The sequence below is a fragment of the Cystoisospora suis genome (genome assembly GCF_002600585.1).
Source record: "Cystoisospora suis strain Wien I chromosome Unknown contig_2567, whole genome shotgun sequence".
Classification (NCBI taxonomy): domain Eukaryota; phylum Apicomplexa; class Conoidasida; order Eucoccidiorida; family Sarcocystidae; genus Cystoisospora; species Cystoisospora suis.
In genome coordinates, this window is record NW_027155365.1 from 44,902 (window position 1) to 67,848 (window position 22,947).

Below are 22,947 nucleotides of genomic sequence, written 5' to 3' on the forward strand. Positions count from 1 at the left end.
CTCATTTTCCTTGGCCAACGCATGCTTGGGCAAGAAAAATCGGAGCCCACAAAGGAGTTCTCGCCATCCGATACAAACTCGAGATCAGGCGGCAAAAATTTTGTCTTGCGCGTACGTGCTCGGCGCTCGCGTTATTTTCAACTGAGTGGCATTGATTTCTTGCCACACTACCAAGGGAGGCCGACGTTGTTTTGATCGCCTTTCTTGCCACCCTTCAATGCCGTCTTCCGCCGCGTGCCTTACGGTTGGCTCGCCCCTCATTTCACGCATTGAAACTGGAGGCAAAGCCGCTTTCAAAGAGGCTATATATCTCCGCCAGAGACAAGCTCTCCATTTCTTTTGACCCTCTCCTACCCTGTCACTCCGCAGCTACCGGAAGTGTGCTGCTACAGCTGTTGCCTTTGTCCATCTCCAGTTTTTTCTTCGGAGCAAGGTTTGCTCGACCCTCCCTAGCAGACTTGAAGCCCCATCCTGTCTAGGGGCGGTGACCTGCTTCGCAACTATTAGTCGTCACGATGGCTGCGGGTTCATCCTCTTCGGGCGGCGCTGAGGCCGGCGATGTTACTTCTCCGGACCATCAGTGTACGGGGGAGACGCCAGTTGCCGGTTTGTCCTTAACAGACGCTGTCCGCTCCGTTTCCCTTGCATGCGGAGGTGGTTCTTCTACAGACAGTCTTGCCAACTCTCTGAACTTGCTTCTGCCCTTGCTGGCAGATTCAGCCGCTGACAGTCAGAATGCGGCCGGCGTCACACTCTCGCCCGCTACAGTCAAGCTCTTGACCAGTGCAGTTGTCCTGCATGTACCACTGCTACCCGAATCTCAAAGAGCGGCATCGGCTCAGCTCGGACGCGTTTTTTCGGTGGTGTCGTCCGCGCTCGCAGGGGAAGCACGGACAGCTCTGAAGCTGTGTGCGGAGTCTCCGGGGACAAGCAGTGAAGATAACTGGCCAGTGCTTACAGCATTCTGCGCGGCATCCCAACATGCCTTGAAGCGAGTCCGTTCCGCCCCCTCGAGGAAGTCGGCATCTACTGTGGCCCGCTGTCTGCGGGTTCTTGTCTCCGTTGTCCGGGAGCTGGACGAGGACGCATCCAAGCTTTTTTTTCAACGTGAGGACTGCGCCTGCGTTCTTTCATCAGCTCTTACTCTTCTCGACAACGCATTAGCTCCAGAAGTCCAAGCAGATACATGTCCGGCGGCGCTGGGTGCCACAGACGACCTCATGCGTCTCGAGGAACGCCAGAAGCAGCCTTGCGACACGTCAGCAGGCACTGTGAGCTTTCTGAAAGTGAAGGCGGTACGGCTTTTGGCTACACTATGCGACATATCCAGCTCTGCCAGAGAAATACTCCTTCAGCGAGTCATCTACACACAATTGCCGGCTGCGGCAGCGGAGGGCAAGCCCGGTCCGTGTGTTGCTCTTTACGTGTTCGGGCGTTACCTGCGGCGAGTACTTCTGTGTCCGGGCACTTCTTTGCGAAAGAAACAAGGCAATTCGGCTGGAAGTCCCCAGTCGGCGACCACAGATGAGGGTCTCAAAAAAAAGCAGGCCGCCGCAAAGGCGGAAGCGCTTCAGCTGAGGGAAGCACTTCTCAAGGTCTTTGTACAGGTGAGTGAGGACGCTACGTCCCTCATCGGAGGCGGAGCGAGGTGTGTTCATGTATTCTTGTCGTGTGAAGCCACAACGTCTTCGGTATAGGAGACGCTATTACAACTGCACGAGCTTCACTGCCAACTCATGATCCTTCTGGGATGGTGCCGAAGAAATAGTCTCGACTAGTGTGCTGATTTCTTGCTGCTCACGTCCCTGGGTTCCGAAGATAAGCTGCGCAGAGGTAGCTGTACACTCCACGCGCACAAGGGTGACGAGTCAAAGCAGTCGCCGTGATGCAGTCACTCAAGGTCAGGCTTTACAGTATTCACTAAACACCTGTAAGTTCTCTGCCCGCTGCTCTTCGACGTCTATACCAGTGTACTCCGTGTCAAAGTCTCTTTCTCCCCGGCAGGGTGGCGCAGAACAGTGGCATCAATCGTGGAAACAGCAGTGTTACTATTCTGGAGTGCATCTCTGCACGCTGTTGATATATATCGATAGGGGGCCGTACAGCAACATTTTCTTTCCTGGATTATTGTTACGTGCCTCCGCTTAGTTACACATACACGAGTGCGTCGACATCCTCGTCGACAGAAGCAGGAACTACTACGGCTTGTCCGACATGTGCTCGTTTGTTTCAGACTGTGCTTGAGGGAAGGCACGTTGTCTCGACATTCCTCATGGCGTCTTTCAACCCCCTCCTCTCTCTGATTCAAGAAGGCGACTGGCCAGTCGTCTTGCCTGCCCTGCAGCGGGGTCTGAAGCGCTCTCCGACTTCTGCTCTCCCAGCGGCTATCTCGCTCTTCTCTTCCACTTCAGCCGATTGCAGCTCGTACGGAGTCTTTTCCCTCGCGGACACAAACGGTGGATTAGCTCACTTGCTTCACCGAGGTCGTTCCGGGTTGAGATTGATTGTCATATATGAGGGTACACGGGCTTACATATTTGGAGACCTGCGTCGCCTGCCGTATCTTGTTGCGGTTGGAGAAAACAATCAGCTTTGTGCCACCCTGAGAGGGTGAAGTCTAGAGCAACAACCTGATCCGGTCGACTGAAAGATAGCCGTTATCGTAGTGGGACTCGCGAATCGTGCAGACGCTACGTGTTTATGGCAGGCCCGCGAAGTTATGCACGTATGTTCGTCTTCTGTATGGTTGGCATTTTCACGTATTTATCTGTAGCCACCAGAGCATGGACGGATTCGCCCCCCCCCCCNNCTCTGCGTTATTGTCCAAACTCTGCGCTGGATCAGACGTGCGCACCCAACACTGAAAAGGATAGAGTCGACGTGTACAAAGGGGGAACCCGCAGTCCAAGAAGTTCAAACTGTCAGTAACCTTTTCAGGCGTGTCTCGGCGTTGAGAGTTTGTTGGGCTAGCTTTCTCGAAAGACCAGCAGGAGGAGTCATTCATGCATGACTGAGTCGCGATCCTGTCTACTCGTCGCGCTCGTTCTCACTGAACCGTGCCTGCCTTGTTATTCCCCCACTGGTGTCGCCACTCCAGAAAGATGGCAGTGTTCCCCGTCAATGGCACTCCAGCGGTTAAGCGCCTGTCCCGATTTCGAAGCAAACAACACGGTGCGCACACATGTGAAGCAGGTGAGGGAACACGAATGGGCAAGAGCACGTGCTCGGACGTATGTGTAGTTCTGTGACTGTAGTCGGGCGTAAATTTTGTTTGTCCGTGTTGCCTTCAGCTGCTTTCTTCCTCTTCTCGACGAGGGTCTCTTGAGTATACTCAAGGGTGCCGGGTTGGGTGGCGAGACGCTGTCTAGGTTGGAAGCTGCTCTCCGGATCATTCGGATGCTGGCTGAGAAATGTAGTGATGTGGCGGTGCTAGTTCAAGTCATCCTTGACAGGCTCTACGACCCCTTCAAGAAAGGCAGTTTAACCAAGGCTGGAGAAAAGATTGCTTTTCTTCAGGTGAGAGCAAGGCACAATTTCCCGTCCTCAGACCACCCTTGCATCTGCATACAGCCTGCAAGTTCTTCTGTCTACCGGCAAACCTCCCTCGGGGTGCACAAGAAAAGTACCTTCTGCCCTTCACCATCAGTACGGCCTCCCCCAAAGTGCCGGGTTTCTCGCTGAGAGTATTGTCTATAGTTTTGCCCATCGGGAACGCTGTAGGGAATCATAAATAAGCTTTTCTGCCATTTTTCCCCGCTGTATACGGTACAGGCAATAGCGGAGTGCCTTTTTTCTCCTCAATTGAAGCGGCGTTTTCCAAACAGCCTTCATGAGTCGTGGTTCTCCGATATCGCATCTCCGAAGTCGTTCTTCCTGTCATCCTTTCAAAGCGAAGTGAACGAAGAAGTGAAGATTCACGTATGCCGGGTTATAGGCCTCATCTTCATGGTGTCCTTACACCTGATTTCTACGGGGTCTTCCGCTGACATGGCAAGCGGTGGGGACAACCTGCAGCCTTTTGTGTCCGTACTATCGAAAGTCATCCTTTCTCTTACAGTCGAGAAGTCTGGGGGCAAAGCCAGTGGTATGGCTTCCACGACAGCTTCTCCTCGCTTACTCACTGCCGCGCTTCAGGCATTGTCCGTAGTAGCGCAGAGTCAGCAGATCGGAGCACGCAATCTTGGGATACTACGCGAGGCAGTAGCTCCCGCTGCTTCTCTCTTGCATCTGCCAAGCGCAAAGCCGGGGTTACGGCCCCAAGGCATGCTGGCGTGGGTCTTAGTTTTGCTTTTGGAGGAGCTGAGAATGAATGAGGAGGGATCTGCCACGATGCTCGGCGACGAGGGGGGGACGAACGCCTTTCTTCCAAAGAACGCGTTGACGCTCATTGTCGAACCAGAGTCCTACATCAACAATCTTGCAGCAATTGAAAAGGTGATTCTCCTCTATAAAGATCTGTCTTCACCCCCTCGGTCTTTTTCCTGCCCCCGCAGTACTGACTGGTACCAAGGACAGCACAATATTTCTGGTGCTTGGTATACTTTCATTATCGACGCCTGTGCTGGTTGGTACGCCTGCAACCTTACAGGTCATGGGTTCACGTATGTGAGTTCTTACGTGGGTGTCTCGTGCGTGTCTGTATCTGGCATAGATGTGTCGGTGTGGCTGGCTGCGCGGTCTAATGCTTGGTTGCTAATTACCACGGGCACATAGATGGGTTTCGCGCAGAGAGAAGGAAGTCCCCACTTTTTCTTGTTCCTAAATAAGAGCACTCTCACGTCATGAAGCCATGTGTGGGTTGGAGATTTCTGTGGGGTGCTTCCGAATAGATACTCGTACACCGCTTCGGAGCCGAGTCTAAATGTGTCCCTTCCGTTGTTACCAGGAAAGGTCTCCTGTCGTGGGCAGCGCAGTCACTGTTGTTCCGCGGTCACCTTACTTAAGACAAGGATACAGTTGTCAGTGTCGATCTCTCTTTCCGGATTTGTCGGTCAATTTTCAGGCTCAGCTGCCAGAGGAGATGAGGTCGCAGGTGCGCATGACTGCTCTTCTGTGTTCTCGCCGACCACTCGTGATAGAGCGAACGCCTTACGGCACCCCATCCCTGACTTCGGGTGAGCAGTCTCTTCTCACCGACCCGGCTACCTCCTCCTCGGGGTGGTTGAACTTGGTAAACCTATCTTTGTTTCCTCCGCCATCGCTGGCAAACGACATTCAAATGAAGTCTACATCCAGCGTCCCTGCGTTGTCTGGCTTTCACTGGGGTTTCGTTCGCCTAGTGATGGTGACTATGCAGCACAGACGCAATCAAGCCTTCTCCTCTCTCCGTCACTCTCAGGATTGCTCCACGCAAGCTCTGCCTTCTTCATCTGCTACTTCCTCCGCTGCAACAACTCGTGCTCCCAGCTCTTCGTCACTCGCATCGTCTAGTAAAAGCGATGCCGCCGGTTTGGCTGCCTTTTCTGCTTCTGCTTCCTTCTTCCTGTCCCAGGTACAACGTGCGTGTCAGTCGGTCCCCGAGCTTGCCGACCGGCTTCTCCTCGCTTTTTATTGCCAGCTAGGGCAATTCGTTGCAGTTGAGACAGCAGGAAAGAATACGGAAAAGAGTCAACCTCAAGCGTCTGCAAAAACAACCTCAGCTGCTCCAGCTTCAACAAAAAAGAATGCTGCCGCGCAACTTCTTTTGGCCTCTCAGGCACCACAGATGGTCGCTGAGAAGAGTACGTTCGTCCCCTGTTCAGCAGCCTTAAGAGCCACCTTGAAATTTTTACTTACTCTTCGCTACCCAAGAGAAGGGACGACGCCGAACAGACTCGCTGACTTCTCGCCTTCAGCAGGCAAATCGCAGACAGTCAAGAAAGGTGGTGGTGGTGCGGCTCAATCGAAACCCAAGGCTGCGCCGCAGTTCAATGCGCTTTTCCTTCTCTGCGCCATGCACCCTCTCTTAGGCTCCTCTTCTCTGTCGTCAGGGAGCCTGCTCGGGTCGTTCCTTCGTATGCTGACATCGAGCTGTATTGCGGGCGAACCAAGTGGGACAATCTGCGACGCGAAGGGGGGGAAGACGCGAACTAGAGAGACACGCTGCTATGTCTCCTGGGATTCCCTCCTCAATGAACTGCTACCGCGCGCTACCGAAGCGCCTGCGGAGCCTGAGGCAACAGGAGGTTACCGCGCTGCGCTTTTCAGGTTAGTCGAAGGCATCCGGGGAATCAGTTCCGCAGAGCGCGTCCATAGGGGAAGAGAAGATGCCTTGAATGCGAGATCGAGGAAGTCAGGGCGTAGGAGCAAGAAAGCAGAGAAAGGAGACGGGGAGACGGCAAATGCAGACATGACTAACGGTCGGAGTTTTCTTCACCGGGGAACATCGGGCGAAGAAACGTCTAACTCAACAGAGGCTGCGCTTGTTGGGCTACAAGGAGCTGCGGAGGCCGCGTGCGGGTCACTTTCTCGCTTGCTTTGCACAGATGAACTAGACAGCTTTTCGCCCAAAGACGTGGCGCTGTACTTTGCGCCTGACGATCGTCTCTATCACGAAGAAGGCACTTACCAGGCGCAGGAAGTGGAGGCAAAGAATGTGAAGAAAAACAAGTTTCAAAGTGCTTTGTACGGAGATCTTGCTGACGAAATGAAACAACCCTCAAAGTCACAAACCGCTGCACCACAGCGGAGTGGCGGGGGGGCGCAGGGAAGAAAGGATGGTCACAAGAAGCCAGGTGTGGGAGGGAAGGGTTCGGGAGCCTCTACGGCTTCGGCCGGAAAAGGCAGCAGCAGCAGCGGAGGAAGCTCTTCAGCGGGTGGCACTCCCGCGAACTTAACCAAGGCTCAGCTCGAGGCCGAAGAACTAAGAGAGCAGCAAGAGAAACGGCGTGCTATGCGAAAAGTGGTGGAACAGACAACGTACGGTCTGGAGTGCCTCGCATGTCTTGGGGAAGCGTTGCCTAGCTCCATCGAGCCTCTTTTCTCTGTCCATGCCATCGAGAAGAACAAACACGAAGCGGAGAGCAAACAGGGGTCCTCGTCTCCCTCGGAGGCGTCAAAGCAAGATCCGCAAGAGATGAATCAGAGCTGCAAAGTCGCCCAGGGACTGCAGCATACCTTTCTACAGCTAATGCGTAGCCCCCTGGTCAGCTTGAAAGCTGTAAGCGCGCTAAGACAGATTGTAAATGGCGGGGTGGTTTCAAAAGACACTGTGCCGAAGCGAAGCTTACTGCCAGACTCCCTATTTCGAGTCGCCAAAGGCTCACCTCTGGAAGAGGCAGAAGTTGAGCTTCTCGCAACAATCCATCAGGACGCTGTGCTCGCCCCAGCAGCAGCTGCGCTAGTTTTGCCCGTCGTGTCTGCCATCTTAAAGAACGCGCAGACAGCTGGGCTAGCTGCTAGCCAACAAGCTATGCAGCTGCTGCAACAGCAATTGCAGTTAAGAGCCCCGCTGCACGCGAAGGAAGTTCTGGGGTGTCTGGCGGTGGCTCTCCGGGCTCACCCCTCGTTAGTGAGCACAGCCGCGTTAGCTCTCCAACACTTCTGCTCGTACCTCCTCACTAGCGAAGAAAAGGAGAAAGCCCTGGGTGACCAAGAGAGAGAAGATGAGTCTCTATTTCATGAACTGCTGAACATCGCCGTGGCGGAGGAGGCGACTATTCGGCAAGCGGTAGTTGCGGCGTTGCGGGCAGCTCCTAAAGCCGTACTAAAGTCCCACCCTGAGTGCATCGCGTATCTCCTAGTGCTTCAGCAGGACGTCGCTCAAGGAGAGGCAGATGGGAAACAAACAGAAAGTGTGTCTACCAAATTGCTCGGAGACATCTGGGGAACCAAGGAGGTTCTGAGAAAGGAGAGACTTGCGGAGATTGGCATTCTGCTGAGAACGCAGCACCCTGGATTCCAGGACCTGGTAAGAGAGCACTGTAAACTCTTAGAAGAGAGGTACAGGCGTGCCCATCTATGTTTGCTCTTGCTGCTGATTTTGTAGAGTTTCTAGATGGATTCCCACCGATTAGTTTCCGTAGGCACGGCGGGCACCCGTGGCTAGTCAAGGCAGTGGACTGCAGCCCAGTTCGCAGATCACACACCGCTCAGACTGAAGGGTTCGGCAAACCACATATCTCTCTCATCATATGGATGCATATAAGTAACGCGTGCTTTAGACCTGGTCCTTGATGCCCTTGTGCACGAAGAGCACCGCGGTGTGTTGAACCTGCTGTATCAGTTTTTAGTTGTACCAGTGCACAAGGGCAGTTGGCAACTCATCTAGTCTTGTGTTTTGTGTGTATGGACTCGCCATCCGACCTGGTTACGTCGTCGGCAGTGTTTGGCGTTCGTCTACGCAGAGGGCCTCTTATGGTGCTTATGGGGGAAGCCAAGCCGCACACACGTCGATGGTTGCAGGGTATCCCCGAACTGCGCGCCAAGTCTTCGCCGGTCGGCGGCGGCGCTTTTGTGTGAGAGAGATCTCAACCGCAGACTCGGAGCCCATACAGGCAGCTGTTCAGTACTTCTCGCAGATCTCTTCTGCGTTTTCAACACCCGTTTGCAGCGACTTTTTATCCGTTGCGGCCTGTAGGGGTAGTGGGCACAGTCTACGTGGTGTCTTCTTAACCGTGTGAAGCTCTCAAAACCTGCGCCGTTCTCTTTCAGGCAGCGAAGGCGTATGCGTACATGGTTGAGAGGTTGGGTGGGGCTTCGGAACAGCGTCTGGTACTCGACACCCTGCAGCAGCTCTTTTCGTGGTATGTGATGGAAGCCTTCCCCGAAGGTACCGAGAAGGCACTCGCACGTGAAGAAAAGCGACGGCGTCGGCTTTTGCAAGAGAAGAGATCTGGCCCGTCAGGATTGAATGCCGAAGGACCAGGCGCAGAGCACGTTGTGGCGTATCGGAAGAAAGAAGAAGAAGAGCCGTTTTTCGCCGTGAATGGCACAGGCAAAAAGGGAAAGAACAGTGGAGGTGTATCGGCTTCCGGAAACTCCCGCGGAGACCTTGGGGATGAAAATTCCCCTGGCAGCAAGGCGGGTGAGGGTCTAGTATCGTTGCACCCACAGACAGCTAATGGAGATAAGACAAGGATGGACAGGGGGACAGAGGAACTCGAAGAGGAGACACGGCGCGAATCAACAGCGATGAAGCTGGGAGTGGCTAAGGCCTTGCAGTGTCTTGCGGAAGATGATTTATTGCTGTGGGAAGACGCTCTGCAAGAAGTGCTTCGCTTCCTCTTGACAGCGGGCCTGACAGCTCCCGAAGCCATCAGCAACGAGCAGCTGCAGCAAGCCTTGCTGGCGGCCGGTGTGTCTGCGATTCGACACTTCACTACGGAGGATGAAGACAGCGAACAGGCAGTACGCCAAGAGCTGTTCCACGTGATCGAGAAAACTGCGAAGAAGGGTGCTTCCTTGTCACCTTCCATGACAGATAGAAGTCGCGCTGACGACAAAGCTTCCTCGACGAGGGATCAGACGACAAACGGTGTGGTGTTGAAACCCCAACGAGCTAGTCCTGCAGAAACACAAGCAGTCTTGAACGTCGCCTGCTCCGTGTTCTTTGGAGCAATTGCAGAGAAACTTGACGGCTCTGACCCAACGGTGAGGAACATTCTGAAGGAACTGGTGGCTTGCATCGTGGACCCGCATGCCCCATCCCCTGATGTTCAGCGGACTGTCTCTCGGGCCCTGGCACCTCTGGTGCGTCTGTGTTGCTCTGCGGCGAGCAATGGATCTAATGCTGCGGCAGGCGGGGCGGAAGACGGAGGAGGGGGAAAAGAAGACAATCAGGCCTTCTGTGTCAGTTTACTTGGGCAAATGCTTGAAGCAGCGTTGACGGGAGATGACGTGGTCATTCGACGAGGTGGCGCCCGGGGTTTGGGAGGGATTGTCAAGGGGCTTGGCATTGCGAGTCTAAAGAACCAGGGAGTCATGGATACTCTCAAGGCAGCCATGGAGAGTAAAGACGGTGTCAGACGACAAGGCGCGCTGCTTTGTATTGAGGCCTTGTCTGACTCGTTGGGACGGTTATTTGAGCCCTACACTCTTAGCACACTCTCCCTACTTCTGAGTAGCTTTTCAGATACTGCTTTCCCCGTTCGCCTCGCCGCCCAAGAGGCCGCGAAACAGCTCATGACTCAGCTTAGTGGTCACGGTGTCAAGCTGGTTCTACCCACCCTAATTGAAAAACTGCATGATCCTCAGTGGAGAACCAAGGTTGGAAGCATTGAGCTCCTTGGCGCCATGACTCACTGCGCCCCCAGACAGCTGGCTTCGTGTCTGCCTCAAGTCGTTCCACTCCTTAGTGAAGTCATGTCCGACACGTGTTTCCCGAAGGTCAGAGAGAGCGCACGGGACGCCCTCTTTGCCATAGCCGAGGTCATTTCGAATCCTGAGATCAAACAACTTGCTCCGCAGGTAAGTTTGTCTGTCTTGCCGGCTCTCCTGCTTGACTGCGGCTCACCGCATCTATGTTGTCGAAAAGGTGCCCTACGCTGCCGGGTGTACAGCCGATAGTAACGGGCGGCTGGAGAGTCTGGCAGGCTGGTGTACCGGTTTTCCGAGGTCGCGGAGAGACCGTAAAAGGTTTTGGAGAAGCTGGGCGGCTTTCTGTGGGTTCTGTAGATTTAGATGTTTCTCGTAGAACACGCTCCTGCCGGGAGCTCCTGCGCTATCGTTAGCTCTGGACGGGTGGAAATGAGGTGAAAGCTGCTTGTGCCTTTCAGCAGCTTGCCATTGCTGTTACTGGCGTGAGGTTGTCGTGGACTTCGGGCACGCAGGGTTCACGTCAGTGTTGCTTTTTCACCCTCTGAGTTTTTAGTTCCTGCGCCAGGTTGTCCAGCTTGAATTCGACGGTGGTGGCTTGTAGGTGTCGTCGATGCCATCTGGATCTCCGTCCCACTGGTTATTTGTCCGTTCAGAAGAACGAGCATTTCGTAGGGGCGCAGCTCGCATCAGTAGGGGGCTTTTTGCTTGTATCGGTTGCTCGTTTTACGTACAGCTGATCGAAACTCTCGTTGACCCGACAACGGAACATACTAAGCGGATGTTGGAGATTCTTTTGGCAACGTCATTCCGTAACTCGGTGGATGCTCCCTCTCTGGCGCTGGTGTGTCCTATCGCAATTCGAGGACTTCGCGAGCGGGGTTCAGAGACAAAGCACAAGGCGGCGAACATTGTAGGCTCAATGGTTTACCTCGCCACAGAGCCTAAAGATTTCTTACCTTACCTACCGCAAGTTCTTACACACCTCCAGGCCACATTAGTCGATCCCATTCCTCATGTTCGGGCTGCTGCCGCGCGCACCTTCGGTACGATCGCCAAAGGCGTTGGAGAGGAGCATCTAGCAGACGTTCTTTCCTGGTTGTTCAAGACGTTGAAGACATCGGAGAGTTCGGTGGAGAGAAGTGGGGCTGCGTTCGGTTTGTCAGAGGTCCTAGTGGCTCTAGGCCCCGCTCGGCTCAAGGCCTTTCTTCCTGACATTCTTACGAACGCCACAGATCAGCAAGCTCCTGCCGATGTGCGCGAGGGATACCTGGGGTTGTTTGTTTACCTGCCAACAGCCTTTAAGGAGAGTTTCCAGGACTATGTACCCGAGGTGTTGCCTGTACTTCTCGGGGGGCTGGCGGATGACTCGGAACCCGTTCGCGACGTCTCGTTGCGCGCGTGCGATGTGTGCGTCCAGCAGTACGCTCAGACGCACACTGCACTGCTGCTCCGTCCCTTAGAAGATGGTTTGTTCAGTCCCGACTGGCGTATCCGCCAGAGTTCGGTCACTCTGATAGGCACATTGTTGGAGCGCTTGCTCCGAGGTTGCGACGAGGGCACAGTCGCTGCCGAGGATGTGATGCACACAGAGATTCTCAGCTTAGAACGAAGGGCGTTCATCTTGAGTTCCCTGTACATCGTCCGCTCCGACGAAGCGGCGGCGGTCCGCCAAACTGCTGTGCAGGTGTGGAAGAGCTTGGTCTCAAACAGCCCGAGAACCTTGAAGGAGCTACTTCCCATCTTAACGAAGCGGCTGATCAGCAATCTTGCTGCCTCCACCAACGTGGCACGAGGAGAGGAGAAACAACGAGTCGCCGCACGATGTATTGGCAGTCTCGCTCACAAGCTCGGGGACGCGGTGCTTCCGCAGTTACTCCCTTGTCTCGCGCAGGTCAGTTGAGATACGATGGCAAGGCATTTCAAGAGTCGGTGTAAACATCTTTACTCGTGTTTAATGTGCAGTATCCTGTCGCCGGGGTAAAAACGTAGTCTTCCTACTAGTGGATCCGGGTGGTAAATGCGCTTGCGTATGGATGTTAGATTCATATTCGTATTGTTGAGATATTCAAGTGTATCTTTATGCCGGCGTAACGAATATCGATGTTGCTGTATCTGTTCGTGAATTAAGGCGCGGACGCGGGTGTGCATCGATGCATGATGCCGACTTATCGCGAGACTCAGATGAGCCATGTATAGCTGCGGCCACCCCATCTAGAGGTACCCGCTGTCTAGAAGAAGACACCGCCGTCACAGCTGCAGTCTTTACGGAAGTGACCCCAAAACATACGTGAAGGGGCGTCGCAGCACCTCACCTTTTCAAGCTGCTAGTATTCCAGGATTCTCCAATTTCTCGTGTGTCCGCGGAGAGTGGGGGTTCGGTCTCTGCTCGTGTGAATTGAACACAGACAGGTGCGCACTTTTCATTTCTTCTTCTTCCCCTGCAGTCGCTCAAGAGCCCCGACGCCTCTACTCGGCGCGGCGTGTGCATTGGCTTGGCCGAGGTCGTTGCTTCTGCTCCGCGAGCTCTACTTTCAGAACATCTGGCAGCACTACTATCCATCGTGCGCACGGCACTGGGAGATCAGGATGCTAGCGTCCAGCATTCAGCAAGTCGCGCCGCGGCAGCCCTCATCGAGGGGATGGGAAGCGACGCGACGGACCGCATTCTCCCACCGATGCTCTCCCAGCTCGTTCAGCCTCCCGTCTTCAATGAGCAGAAGGCGAAAGAGGTGTTCACTCCTCTAAGAGATGCACAGATGCAGGGCTTCGAACTCCTCCTTCAGCAACAGGTCCAGGCTGTCCTACCGCGGCTATTAGCAGAGGTCAGCGAGTCCAGACCCCTTGATGCCTCCAAGCTAAGACTCTTAGGCGCATGTGCTGCAGCCGTGCATCCTCTCGATAACAGGATGCAGAGAAACTTGAAGAGAATTTTCCAGTTAATCCTGGGCGTCTGCTCTCAAAGTGCGGGTACGTTCCGGACGGGCCCACCAGCAGACATTGAAAGGCCTTCACTACTTGACACCGTCGCTTTCGAAGGGGAAAGACAGCAGTTTTGTTTCGGTTACCTTCTGATGTCACGTGACTGTACTAGTGTAGAAGCAGCCATCTCTCCTAGCTTTGCCGCGCAGCCCAGGTCGTGTGCGTCGCAGACTTCTCTACGTGATGCACCGTATAGACCGTTGCCCACATGAAGGCAACACTCAAAAGTTTATCAGTTACTATGTATATATATATATATTCTGGTCGGCTTCAGTACTTGTAGTGAAGGCAGGAGGGAGGTTTTGGGAAGCGACCTGCATGAAGGAGCATTCACCACTGACTGATCTCGGCCCCCTGATGCTCCATATTGCGGAGAGCGTCATGCGGTCCCCCCCTTACCTTAGGTACTGGGTATGGCGTCGGGTGTACTCAGCTGTCTGCTTAGAAAGAGCTCAGCCCGCGCCTGCTCGTACTTGACTGTGGAATTAAAATGGTCAACCTTCTGGGGTAATCTTCGTCGATCGATGCAAGAAACTGACGGCAGGTTTTGGCTGTTCTGTTTTCAGAACTTCCTCAAGATGCAGACCCGAACATGCTGTGGACAGAAGCCCTGATGGCAGCGTTGAGAATCATAAAGCGTTTGGACGTAGAAGGCGTAGCTTCGCTTCTTGCTGTGCTGGAAGAAGATCTAAGAGCTTCAAGTCCGCTTATCGACCTGACTGCTCATGGCCGCCAGCAGCTTCTGAATCGCAGCTCAGGAGGTGGGACAGGACGTCAGCAGCAGGGCTGTGGGGCAGGAGGAGGGGCCAGTGTCCCTATTCTTCCGTCTGCCTTTTTGGACGTAGCGGAGCTGCGGGCGCATCCGAATTTCTTGAAGTTTGTGGAGACCTCACCAGATCTTGGGCGGAGACGGCGGATGGCAGGGGAAATTATCCTTCTTATCTTGTGGTCTAGGAGTATCAACGGAGCCCTACCTGTGCTGAAACACATTCTGCAGCTTGTATTGCCTCTCGCTTTGATCGATCCGAGCGAGGAGGCGCTGGTCGCCGGCGGTGCTTGTCTCGCGGCCGTCAACGCACAAATACGAAGAGAGGATCTCCTGGGCTTCATCCCCGATGTACGTCCACTGCCCGTATACCGCGGTTACTCCTACGCACACCACGAGTACTGTGCGAGTGTTTTTGTCAGTTTGTGTGTTAAAATACTGGTTCATTCGTACGAAACACATGTGTCCTTTCTTTGGCACGCTGTGTTGCTTTCTTCGGTCTGTTGTCCATTAAGTCTGCCGGGCGAACGCTGATGTTTTGGCGTGCTTTCGGGACTCGAGGTACAGCCGAGGCACTGGCGAAGCCTCGGGACTTTCGGACACATCATCTCCTGTTTCTCGGTGCTGCTCAGAGGCTGTATCCTCATATTTGCGATATGCTCGTACCCCAGTGGGGTCGCCAGCGAGCCCTTTTTATTCTTCTCCTGACTTCATCAGCAGGCAACAGTCACTGTATTTTTTCCAGTGAAAGTGTGAGATGCTCTGCAGTTACAGGACGCATGACGAACGCAGTTCTCCTGTGAACCTCAGCGGCTGGTCCCTTCGGGAAAGGATGCTTGTATCTTTCGCTTCGTTAGTTTGTATACAGAGTGACTGCGAACGCTTCCAACGGTAGAACGTTCGTCTCTCCGTATGTATTCCTTCGATGCTGGCTTCTTGCGTCTCGCGGCGGGTTTTGAATTAACTTCTCCCGGCTTCACCGTCCTAAGTTCAACTCGCGGTCAGTGTCAGACGGGGCCATATCTTCGTGTGTACAAATGGCCGTCAAGCAACTAGCATCCCCTGTAGAGCCTGACTGAAGCACGAAGCATCTAGAGAAAAGAATTTCCTGTATTCTTGGTACTGCGACTGGTCTGTGTGAGTGAAAGTGGACATCTCCAGACAAAAAAAAAGAGACCTTTTCGTTGCTGCTGCCTGTCTCATGTCTCTTCACAGATTCATGGCACAGTCTTGAAGTTCCTGGCGGATCCAGTGACAGGCAAGCCCGTAGGGTCAGACGTCTTGATATTGCCTGGCCTGTCGATTTCCAAGAAAGAACCTCCTACCTTTGTTTTGTCCTGTAAACCTCTTCCTCCTCCTTTTCCACCTTTCAGCCCGTCTCTTCTCAATACAGACCCGCCTTCTCCAGCGCCCGTTGCTTTCGAGACTCTCGCCTTGATCTACCAACAGGGCTTGATGTATGGAAGCGTGACCATTCGAGAGGCGTCTTCACGAGCCCTGCAGCAGCTTGTACTGCATGCGCGAGCCTCTGCGGTAGAACCTATGACAGTAAAACTCGCGGGGCCGCTCATTAGGACGGTTGGAGACAAATTTGGAGGTCAAGTGAAAACTGCAATTCTTCTCGCGCTCAAGTAAGATTGCTAACCAGCAGTACTTAGCCGCTCTTAATCTCTACGATCTTGTTCGTTCTCTCAACCGTTGACAACATACGCAGTTAGGATTGATGGCCCAGTAGTGTTTCGAGATGTTGCGCAGCTTCTTTTACATACTGTTTGAGTTAAGATATACCGGGCCTGGCAGTTCGCAAGTGTGTGACCAACGCGGCTGTACGGCCATATCAGTGCTGTCTGTGTTCTTACTCTCTATACTCGTGTGGGCTGATAGACCTAAAACTTTAACTGTCACCTGGTTTTATGTGGACAGGGCATTGCTGCTGAAGGCCGGTCCGAGTCTGAAGCCTCTGTTACCGCAACTGCAGACGACATTGTTGAAGTGCATTCTGGAGCCACATCCAACTGTGCGTTCCCTCGGTTGTCGGATTTTGGGCGACGTCACGGCATTGAACGTCACCTCGCGGGTAGAAGGTTTACTCGGGGAACTGGTCAACCTGAGCCAGAACGCCGCAGCTACCGGTGCAGGAGCGTTACAGGTCTCTCTCTTGCAGGTAACACTTTCTTCTGCGCTGGAAGTACCTCAGTGCTTCTGGAGCGTCTCTGAGAAACTCCTCTGTACGTAGTCTGCGGCTGCGTTTGTTTTGTGCGGCGTTTCTGCATTTACCGGAAGGGGTGAATGAAGCATGTGAGAGTGGCCCGTCTGTCCATCTCCCTCGCCCTGAGTACATATCCTGTTGCATGTGTGAGCTCTCCTTTGTCTGTGGCGGATACATCAGAAGGGACAGTTGTATGTGTTGCGGGAGAAAAAATCTTCTGCGGTATTCAGGCCCTGTCGAGGGTGCTCAAGAGCCTGTCGGGGCGGTGTAGTCCAGCAACGTATGAAAAGATCTTGACTGCGGGATGGGACGCCATGCGGAGTCGCCAAGAGGAGGACGCAAAGATCGCTGCGGGGCAAGCGCTAGCTGTTCTTCTCTTGAAGCATGCGGGCAAGGAGGATGCTCTCACCTTCGTCCGAGAGCAAGTAATCGAAAGTGGACGAGCTTTTGAGGTGGATAGTAGGGTGGTAAGTGCAGCCGTGCGCGCTGTCTGTACTCTCGCGTGTCGTGGTGCCAGTGAAGGGATGGGTGTTCTATGTGGCTTTACACATAACACGGACAACCGTAATAACTGCTCCGTGACGCCGTGGCCGTTCTCGGGCATTTTTTCCTTATTCGAGCATCTCTCTCTGTGACCTAGAATCCATTCCATTGTCTTGCCTGGTTGTTCTAAGTAGAGTGGTTGTGACTTTACGCGGCTGTTTACCCTGATACTAAGCCATGTGCGAGAGTGTATGCCAACAGATGAGTTCTGTTTCTGCTGACCACTCGAGTACGTTGGTAGATTCACCCTCGCGGTCCACTGTCTGGGCAGCAAAGAGTACGGCGTGGTCTAGAACTATGTTTACAGCCTATCTTTTTCTTGCGGAACTCATCTCAGCTGTCTTGCTGAGAACTCGCTTCGCTGTAAGCCACAGTCTGAAGAGACATCGTGTCGCAGGTGACAGATCTGCTAGAGTGACACAAGCTGTTTGGCCAGTCCGTGTGCTGATTCCACCTGTAGGACCGGAGTCAGTCTGCATGCGGCTGGGATGCAGAGACTATTCTTGGGGTTGGTGTGCATCGCGACACAAAGGAATCTGCATCGATGAGTCAGAGAGGTGGACCTTACGTTTCTCGTACTTTCTGTTGTCACGGGAAAGACTTCCTAAACTTCTCCATCTTCTTTCAATTTCTTTCAGGCAGCGTGCATGGTGCTCGCTCCGCTTCTCCGTGTAGACCGAGGCGGGTGGGAAATCCTTAAGGGTTCAGATATTGAGGAAGAGACATTCGAGCTCGTTGGGACGCTTCTGGAGGACCAAGCCGGCGCTGTGCAGCGAGCGGCTGTCGAGCTATTTAGAGTCGCCGCCACGAACAGTCGGTACGCGTATTGCCCTGTTCAGTCCTCTCTAGAATAGAGATTGTCTTGGCGCCAGTTTGGGCATAAATACATCCTATACTACTCTTTGTCACGAAACGAGATTCCATTGTTGCAGGCAGGCGAACGCTCTTATCGTAACAGGGCGCCGACGTTGTATTGGTAAAGACAGCCGTCGGGCGCTCTTAACCATTGCGAGGTGTGACTCAGGTAGCGAGGGCCATGTCCAACGTGAGCGCGGGGACGGGGCAGAAACTAGCGGGAGCCGGATTAAGCGGGGTATCGTTACCTTTTTTTATCTGTCAGTACGCCACATTGTCTCCTTACCCGTTCATCCAGCGTGTTCGGTTCTGGACCCCCCGATTTTTATTAGTAGGTGCAGCAACGAAAGGAGCTTTCCTTAAAATGCCGCAGGTGACTGAAAGGTGCTTTGTGCTCACATTAAAGGAACGTCCTGTGTTGTTATGTCATAACACGGCGGGTTGACTGTCCTGTGCGTACTGCAGACTGGACTCAGTGGCTGCCAAGCACTGTTTCCGTGTAGTACCGAGGCTGAAGAGTTGCTTGTCTGCTGGCGGTGCTGCAAGCACTGCCACCCTCGTCACTGGTCTTAGAGGGCTGCGGAGTCTGGCCAAGCATTCGCCCACTCTTCTCGGGGACAGGAGCGAGCGGTTTTTGGTGGATACGTGTGACCTAGCGTGTGCGTATCTCTTCCATCAATCCCCTGTCGTCAAACTGCAGGTGAGACTACCCAGAGTCCAAACTGACAGGTTGTTCCTCAAGAAAAGTGGGCTGGCGGACAATGGTTGTTCTGCTGATGCTGGTGCCGATGCGTTGACGCATTTCGCGCGAAGTTGCGTACGGACTTGGCTTCTTCGGTCACGAAGGCGTCAAACTGATCTGTATCTCGACCTGAAGTGTTCCGTGTCATCTCGCGCTACTGAGCTGAAAGTGGATCGACAGAACCTTCAATTGTGGGGCGTTTTAGTTTTTTTTCCCTTCAGCCAGGCAGCCTTCCGGCCTCGGAACGTTCAGGGTTGACTTGCCCCGTTTAGTGGGTGTTTGAACGAGGCTGGTTGCGAAAAGTGCAGTCCGGCTGAGTTTCGTATTGGCGCGGAAAGCTATTTTGAACATCCAACATCCTTCTACCCTCTGGCTCCGCTATGTTGTGCAGGAGTGAGAATCTGGTTCCGTCGTCGATCATGTCCTGTGATGTGTGGCGACTGATCGCAGGCCGAGGCGGTGTTGCGATATGCCTTCCGTGTCTCCGGAAGTGATGATGGCAGCGACGAAGCAGCCATTGCTGCGGGTCTTCAGCATCTACAGGCAGGTGGATTCCCGCCACGGAGTCTGCAGCAGCTGTCAGAGTACTCAAGGCGTGTTTTGACCCGCACTGCTCAGTCTACCAACCAGCTTTCAGATACGGAAGACGACGACGAGGCCGACTCTGCAGAGCACAAAGGCGACTGGGAAATGATCGCCTGAGGGAGAGCTGCCCACGCAGGGGGTTCTTTGCTGGAGCAGAAATCCACGAGCCTTGGCGGCGGAATCCGCAGTTCGCTGGCATTTCCCTTAACCCATCGGAAAAGGGTGCTGGTGCTCTCATTGGCAGGCGGCTCGACGGATTTTTCCACCGCCTCTGACCGTGCCGTCGGTGTTGGGGGTTTGCACGCCCGAGACGAAAATGCAAAACAAATGAGGGTCATCTTCGGGGGTATGGAGTGCGAGTGGCTCACCCGCCGCAACACGGGAAAGGCCATTGGGCTTCCTTTTTTATGCACGGATTTCTAGAGGCAGCAGACACATCACAGCATGCCGGCAAACAGGACACAGGACACAAGCGTGGCTGTGCAGAGAACCAGTTGAGCGTGGAGGGACGCGGCTCAGTTCTCCCGTGATGACAGTTGGTTTTGACCGTATCAGTGGCAGATTTGCTGCGAATACCAACTAAAACGGGTGTCTGAAGCCATGCTCCCGGGTGAGCTCGATGCACACGCAGTGGGGCAGCTTTGTGTCTGCTGTCCATGTTATGTCTACGTGCTCACCTGGCGTGACTTTGTGGATCACAGAGGCACTAGTGAATTTGGTCTTTTCGAACTGGTCGACAGTAACACCGTCAAAAGAAGTGCCCCGGTGCGTACGCTGTCCCTGCGTAAGAGATCGCCCAAAGCCGCGCATGCGTAGACAGGCAGGCGTTATGTGAGTGCACATCTAAGTTTCTGTGCGGATGTACTCTTTTGGTTCCACCTCGGTGGGACGCCGGAGGTGAGCTGCCGGTCGGCGGCCTCAGGATAGGCAATCCGTTTCCGAGGTAACTACGACCATACACCCCACCGCAGCTCGGAAGCAGAGGCGCTCTCGTCGTAATTGATGGACACCTCTCATTACACAGCGATATCAATCTTTTTTCCTGTGGTCCGGACGCAAATCGCGAGGACTTCCCTTCTGTCAGCGAAACGAGAGTCTGTGGTGTATATTTCGCTGACTAAAAGGAAGTCCTCGCCGATACGTCGAGACAACCGAAGGAAACCAGCAGAATATCGCTGTGTGACGGCGGGTGTCCGTCGATATAGCGAGTGCCCGTCAGTGTTAACTTGAACCCGTTGGTACTACTGTTCACTAGGGGAGTTTAGACCGGGGGAACTCACCGAGGAACAAGATGCGCCCTCTTCCCTCGGAGTGCCACGACGGCACGCCTGAAGCTAAAACCCCTAAGGGGATCGACTGTAGGGTCGGTACCGGGGATCCCTAGCTTCCGTCATTCGATGGGCTTCTCCTCAGTCGAGCCGATACAGAATCAGACCGCATATCTAGTCAGCCCGTGTCGCTAACAAGGTGGCACGTGTGCGCCGGCCTCCAAAGTAGCTCGGAATCCTGACATATACACTCGGGGCCCCATACGTCACTGATTTCAATGTCAAGCGCCCCGCGCCTGGTCGCCCCGTCGCTCGCGCGTGTCCGTCAACCATGAACCCAAGAATCGGGGGCCCAGAACATCGAACCTCGCCCGACAAGAATCGACCAGACACGACCGAACTTCGACAGTTGTTACTAGTTGCCAACTCCGGTAGCTAGGCAGCAGCGCACCATCCTCTTGAGGCGAGGAAGCCGCTGATTTGCTGACTTACATTCTGTGGAGAAAGAAGAGGCTTGGGCCTTTCACATTGTGTAGATGTCCTTTTCAACTGAGGTGGGGGTAGTTTATCATGGTAATAACACAAGTGTGTGCGGCATGTAGCGAGTGCAGCACACCCAGAGCTCCCTTTCGTTTGGTGTGCTTTACAAGGAAGCTAGAATCCGAACCCGCAAATGGCCAGAATGACTAGATTCGCGGCAACTGCTGGCATCAGAGACCCTGGCGGTGTCTCGCATGATGGTGGGCGGGGCTGTAGGAGCCAGGGGGGCACCGCCACCGTCACCTCCCCGCCGCCGGCGATGCGCCACTCAGCGATGCGTAGCGGACAGACAACCGAATTGCTGGAAAGGCTGGAACGATTCGGCCCCTGTCAGAACTTCTTACAGGGATGTAGGATCGTCCCCCCTCATCTCAACGAAGGGCACACTGCGGGCCCGATGGCAGCAATCCGTCAGGGCCTTAGACCTGCACGTCCAGACCGCTCTCCGCCTCCTGGCAGATCAGCCGACCAGACCCACGCAGCAGCACTTTGCATAAAAAGTAGAAGCGCCCATCCAGGAAGGGGACAGTCAGCATCATCATCATGCTTTTGTGACTTGGAGAGAGCTTCGCCCCCATTCCATGCAGGGACGGTGTGTCTTCCAGCTTGTCTGCCTCAAAATGAGAAACGAGAGATTCCAGACTCGGAAAAAGGGGGTGGAGCGCGCAGAGGTGAAGCGCTCTCCCCCACGGCGCACACAAGCACAGTGTTTCCCCCGCCGGGAACCCAGCTCCACAGCAGCTTTCCTGTCCCTGAGGAAATAGAAGTAACAGGGCGGCTGCGGGTTTGGAGCCACTGCACTTCTGGAAGCCATAGCACTGGCCTCAGCACAGTTACTGCCTCTCCAGGCCACAGTGTTTCGGCAGCAGCACCACAGAGGAAAGCAAATGGTACCCTCGGGGAGTCGCTTGCGTCGCGGCCCGACAAGCCTCAGCTCTTGGATATTGACACTTGGCTTGAACCGTTTCGGAAGCGAATAAACATTCTAAGCGACCTCTGCAGAGATATGGCACACCATATCGAACTCAGGATCAGTCGCCAGCGGCTAAGGGCTTCGCTGCAGAGTACGGAAGACGGCAAACAAGGTGGGCCGTCCAGCGCCAGTGCCTCTAGTCCGGATACCAACGACTTGGGAGCTGCCCGCAAGTCTTCTGTCCCTCCTTTTATTGGAAAGAAGGGCCTGCATTCCGATAAGAGTTCTAGGCGGCATCTAACTTTTCTCGGGCGCGAGAACCAGCCTTCCGGAGGACGGCACAGCGTAGCGCCGACAGGGCGCGACGGCATCACGGGCAGCGGGTCACTTCTCAATCCCGCTCTGATCGGAATTATGCGCCCCTACCCCGCTGCCACATTTGTCTCTGCTGATGACGAAAACGCAAGGGTGGCGGTTTTCACCAAATACCTTACAGAGCTTGCAAACATTTTGCAGATCACCAATCCCGATCTCGTAAATCGGAGGAAGTTCGTAGCCGAAGGGTGCCCGTTTTTGATTCCCCCTAGTGAGGAGAAGGCATTCCTAGCATTTTCGATTATTTCGTACAGTCTGGCCTTGCCCCAGTTCTACCGCTGGAACCAAGAGGTCTACAGGCTCTCGCCGTCCGTGAGCGCCAGTCTTTGACGAGCAGTATCTCACTGCGCCCCGCCAAAGCGTCCCCACGTACAGGAGTGGTCTCAACTCGCTTGCCGTGAGCTCGCTCACCCTACGGCACCGGACTTTTATCTACAAGATCACGCGCGCTGTTGCTCCTCGCCTGTCAGTCGCAGCTGTCCGTAGTTCTGATGTGACCTAGAAATCATTCTCACTCCTGTCCAGCGTGAGCTTACTATGAAAAGCTAACCAGAGACCCGTACGTACGCCCCTCCTGTCATTCCCTTGCCGATGCGATACTGGTCGGATAAGTAGAAATCTAGTTTTCCTCGGTTTTTTGTTTTTCCTAGCTTCGCTCTCGAGGGAAGCAATTGACCGGCACCTGCGTCCCGTACGTCTGTTCCCGTTTTGAAAAGGTTGCCTCAGCGGGAGCATTTGCAGCAAAGCAGACGCAAGTCTGTCAACATTCGGACTGTCGCTGCTCGCTTCATTTTGGACGCCTTGAAAATGTTTTGCTCTGAGTGTGCTGCCGCCAGGTCCATTTGCTGTCAGCGGAACTCAACACCGCTCTTCTGCGGCTCTGTAAAGCAATTCCGGAGGACTGGTTGTTGGACCTATACAATGTCGTGCCCCCAA

The 22,947-nt window shown here is 54.2% G+C and overlaps 2 protein-coding genes across 2 annotated transcripts; one reads left to right on the plus strand and one right to left on the minus strand.

The window, feature by feature from the left end:
• Positions 1-71: 71 nt before the first annotated feature.
• On the plus strand, positions 72-19,577 carry CSUI_005300 (gcn1). Its single transcript, XM_068065477.1, has 15 exons — positions 72-1,607; positions 2,234-2,424; positions 3,291-3,516; positions 3,772-4,434; positions 5,003-7,888; positions 8,632-10,386; positions 10,970-12,127; positions 12,681-13,203; positions 13,782-14,332; positions 15,197-15,612; positions 15,905-16,145; positions 16,421-16,657; positions 17,372-17,550; positions 18,054-18,288; positions 18,781-19,577. Exons 1-15 carry the CDS (start codon positions 516-518, stop codon positions 19,030-19,032), a joined length of 10,605 nt encoding a protein of 3,534 aa, XP_067922551.1. The 5' UTR covers positions 72-515; the 3' UTR covers positions 19,033-19,577.
• On the minus strand, positions 19,254-20,719 carry CSUI_005301 (uncharacterized protein; the record flags this gene model as incomplete). Its single annotated transcript, XM_068065478.1, has 2 exons — positions 19,254-19,334; positions 20,676-20,719. Coding segments are annotated over 2 exons (123 nt in total), but the record flags the coding sequence as incomplete, so codon positions are not given.
• Positions 20,720-22,947: the final 2,228 nt, after the last annotated feature.

Bases quoted from the DNA above. Each gene is read 5' to 3' on its own strand.
- CSUI_005300 (XM_068065477.1), top strand. From the start codon at position 516: ATGGCTGCGGGTTCATCCTCTTCGGGCGGCGCTGAGGCCGGCGATGTT. The intron at 1,608-2,233 runs GTGAGTGAGGAC...CGTTTGTTTCAG, and splicing joins TTCTCAAGGTCTTTGTACAG to ACTGTGCTTGAGGGAAGGCA. The intron at 13,204-13,781 runs GTACGTTCCGGA...TTCTGTTTTCAG, and splicing joins CGTCTGCTCTCAAAGTGCGG to AACTTCCTCAAGATGCAGAC.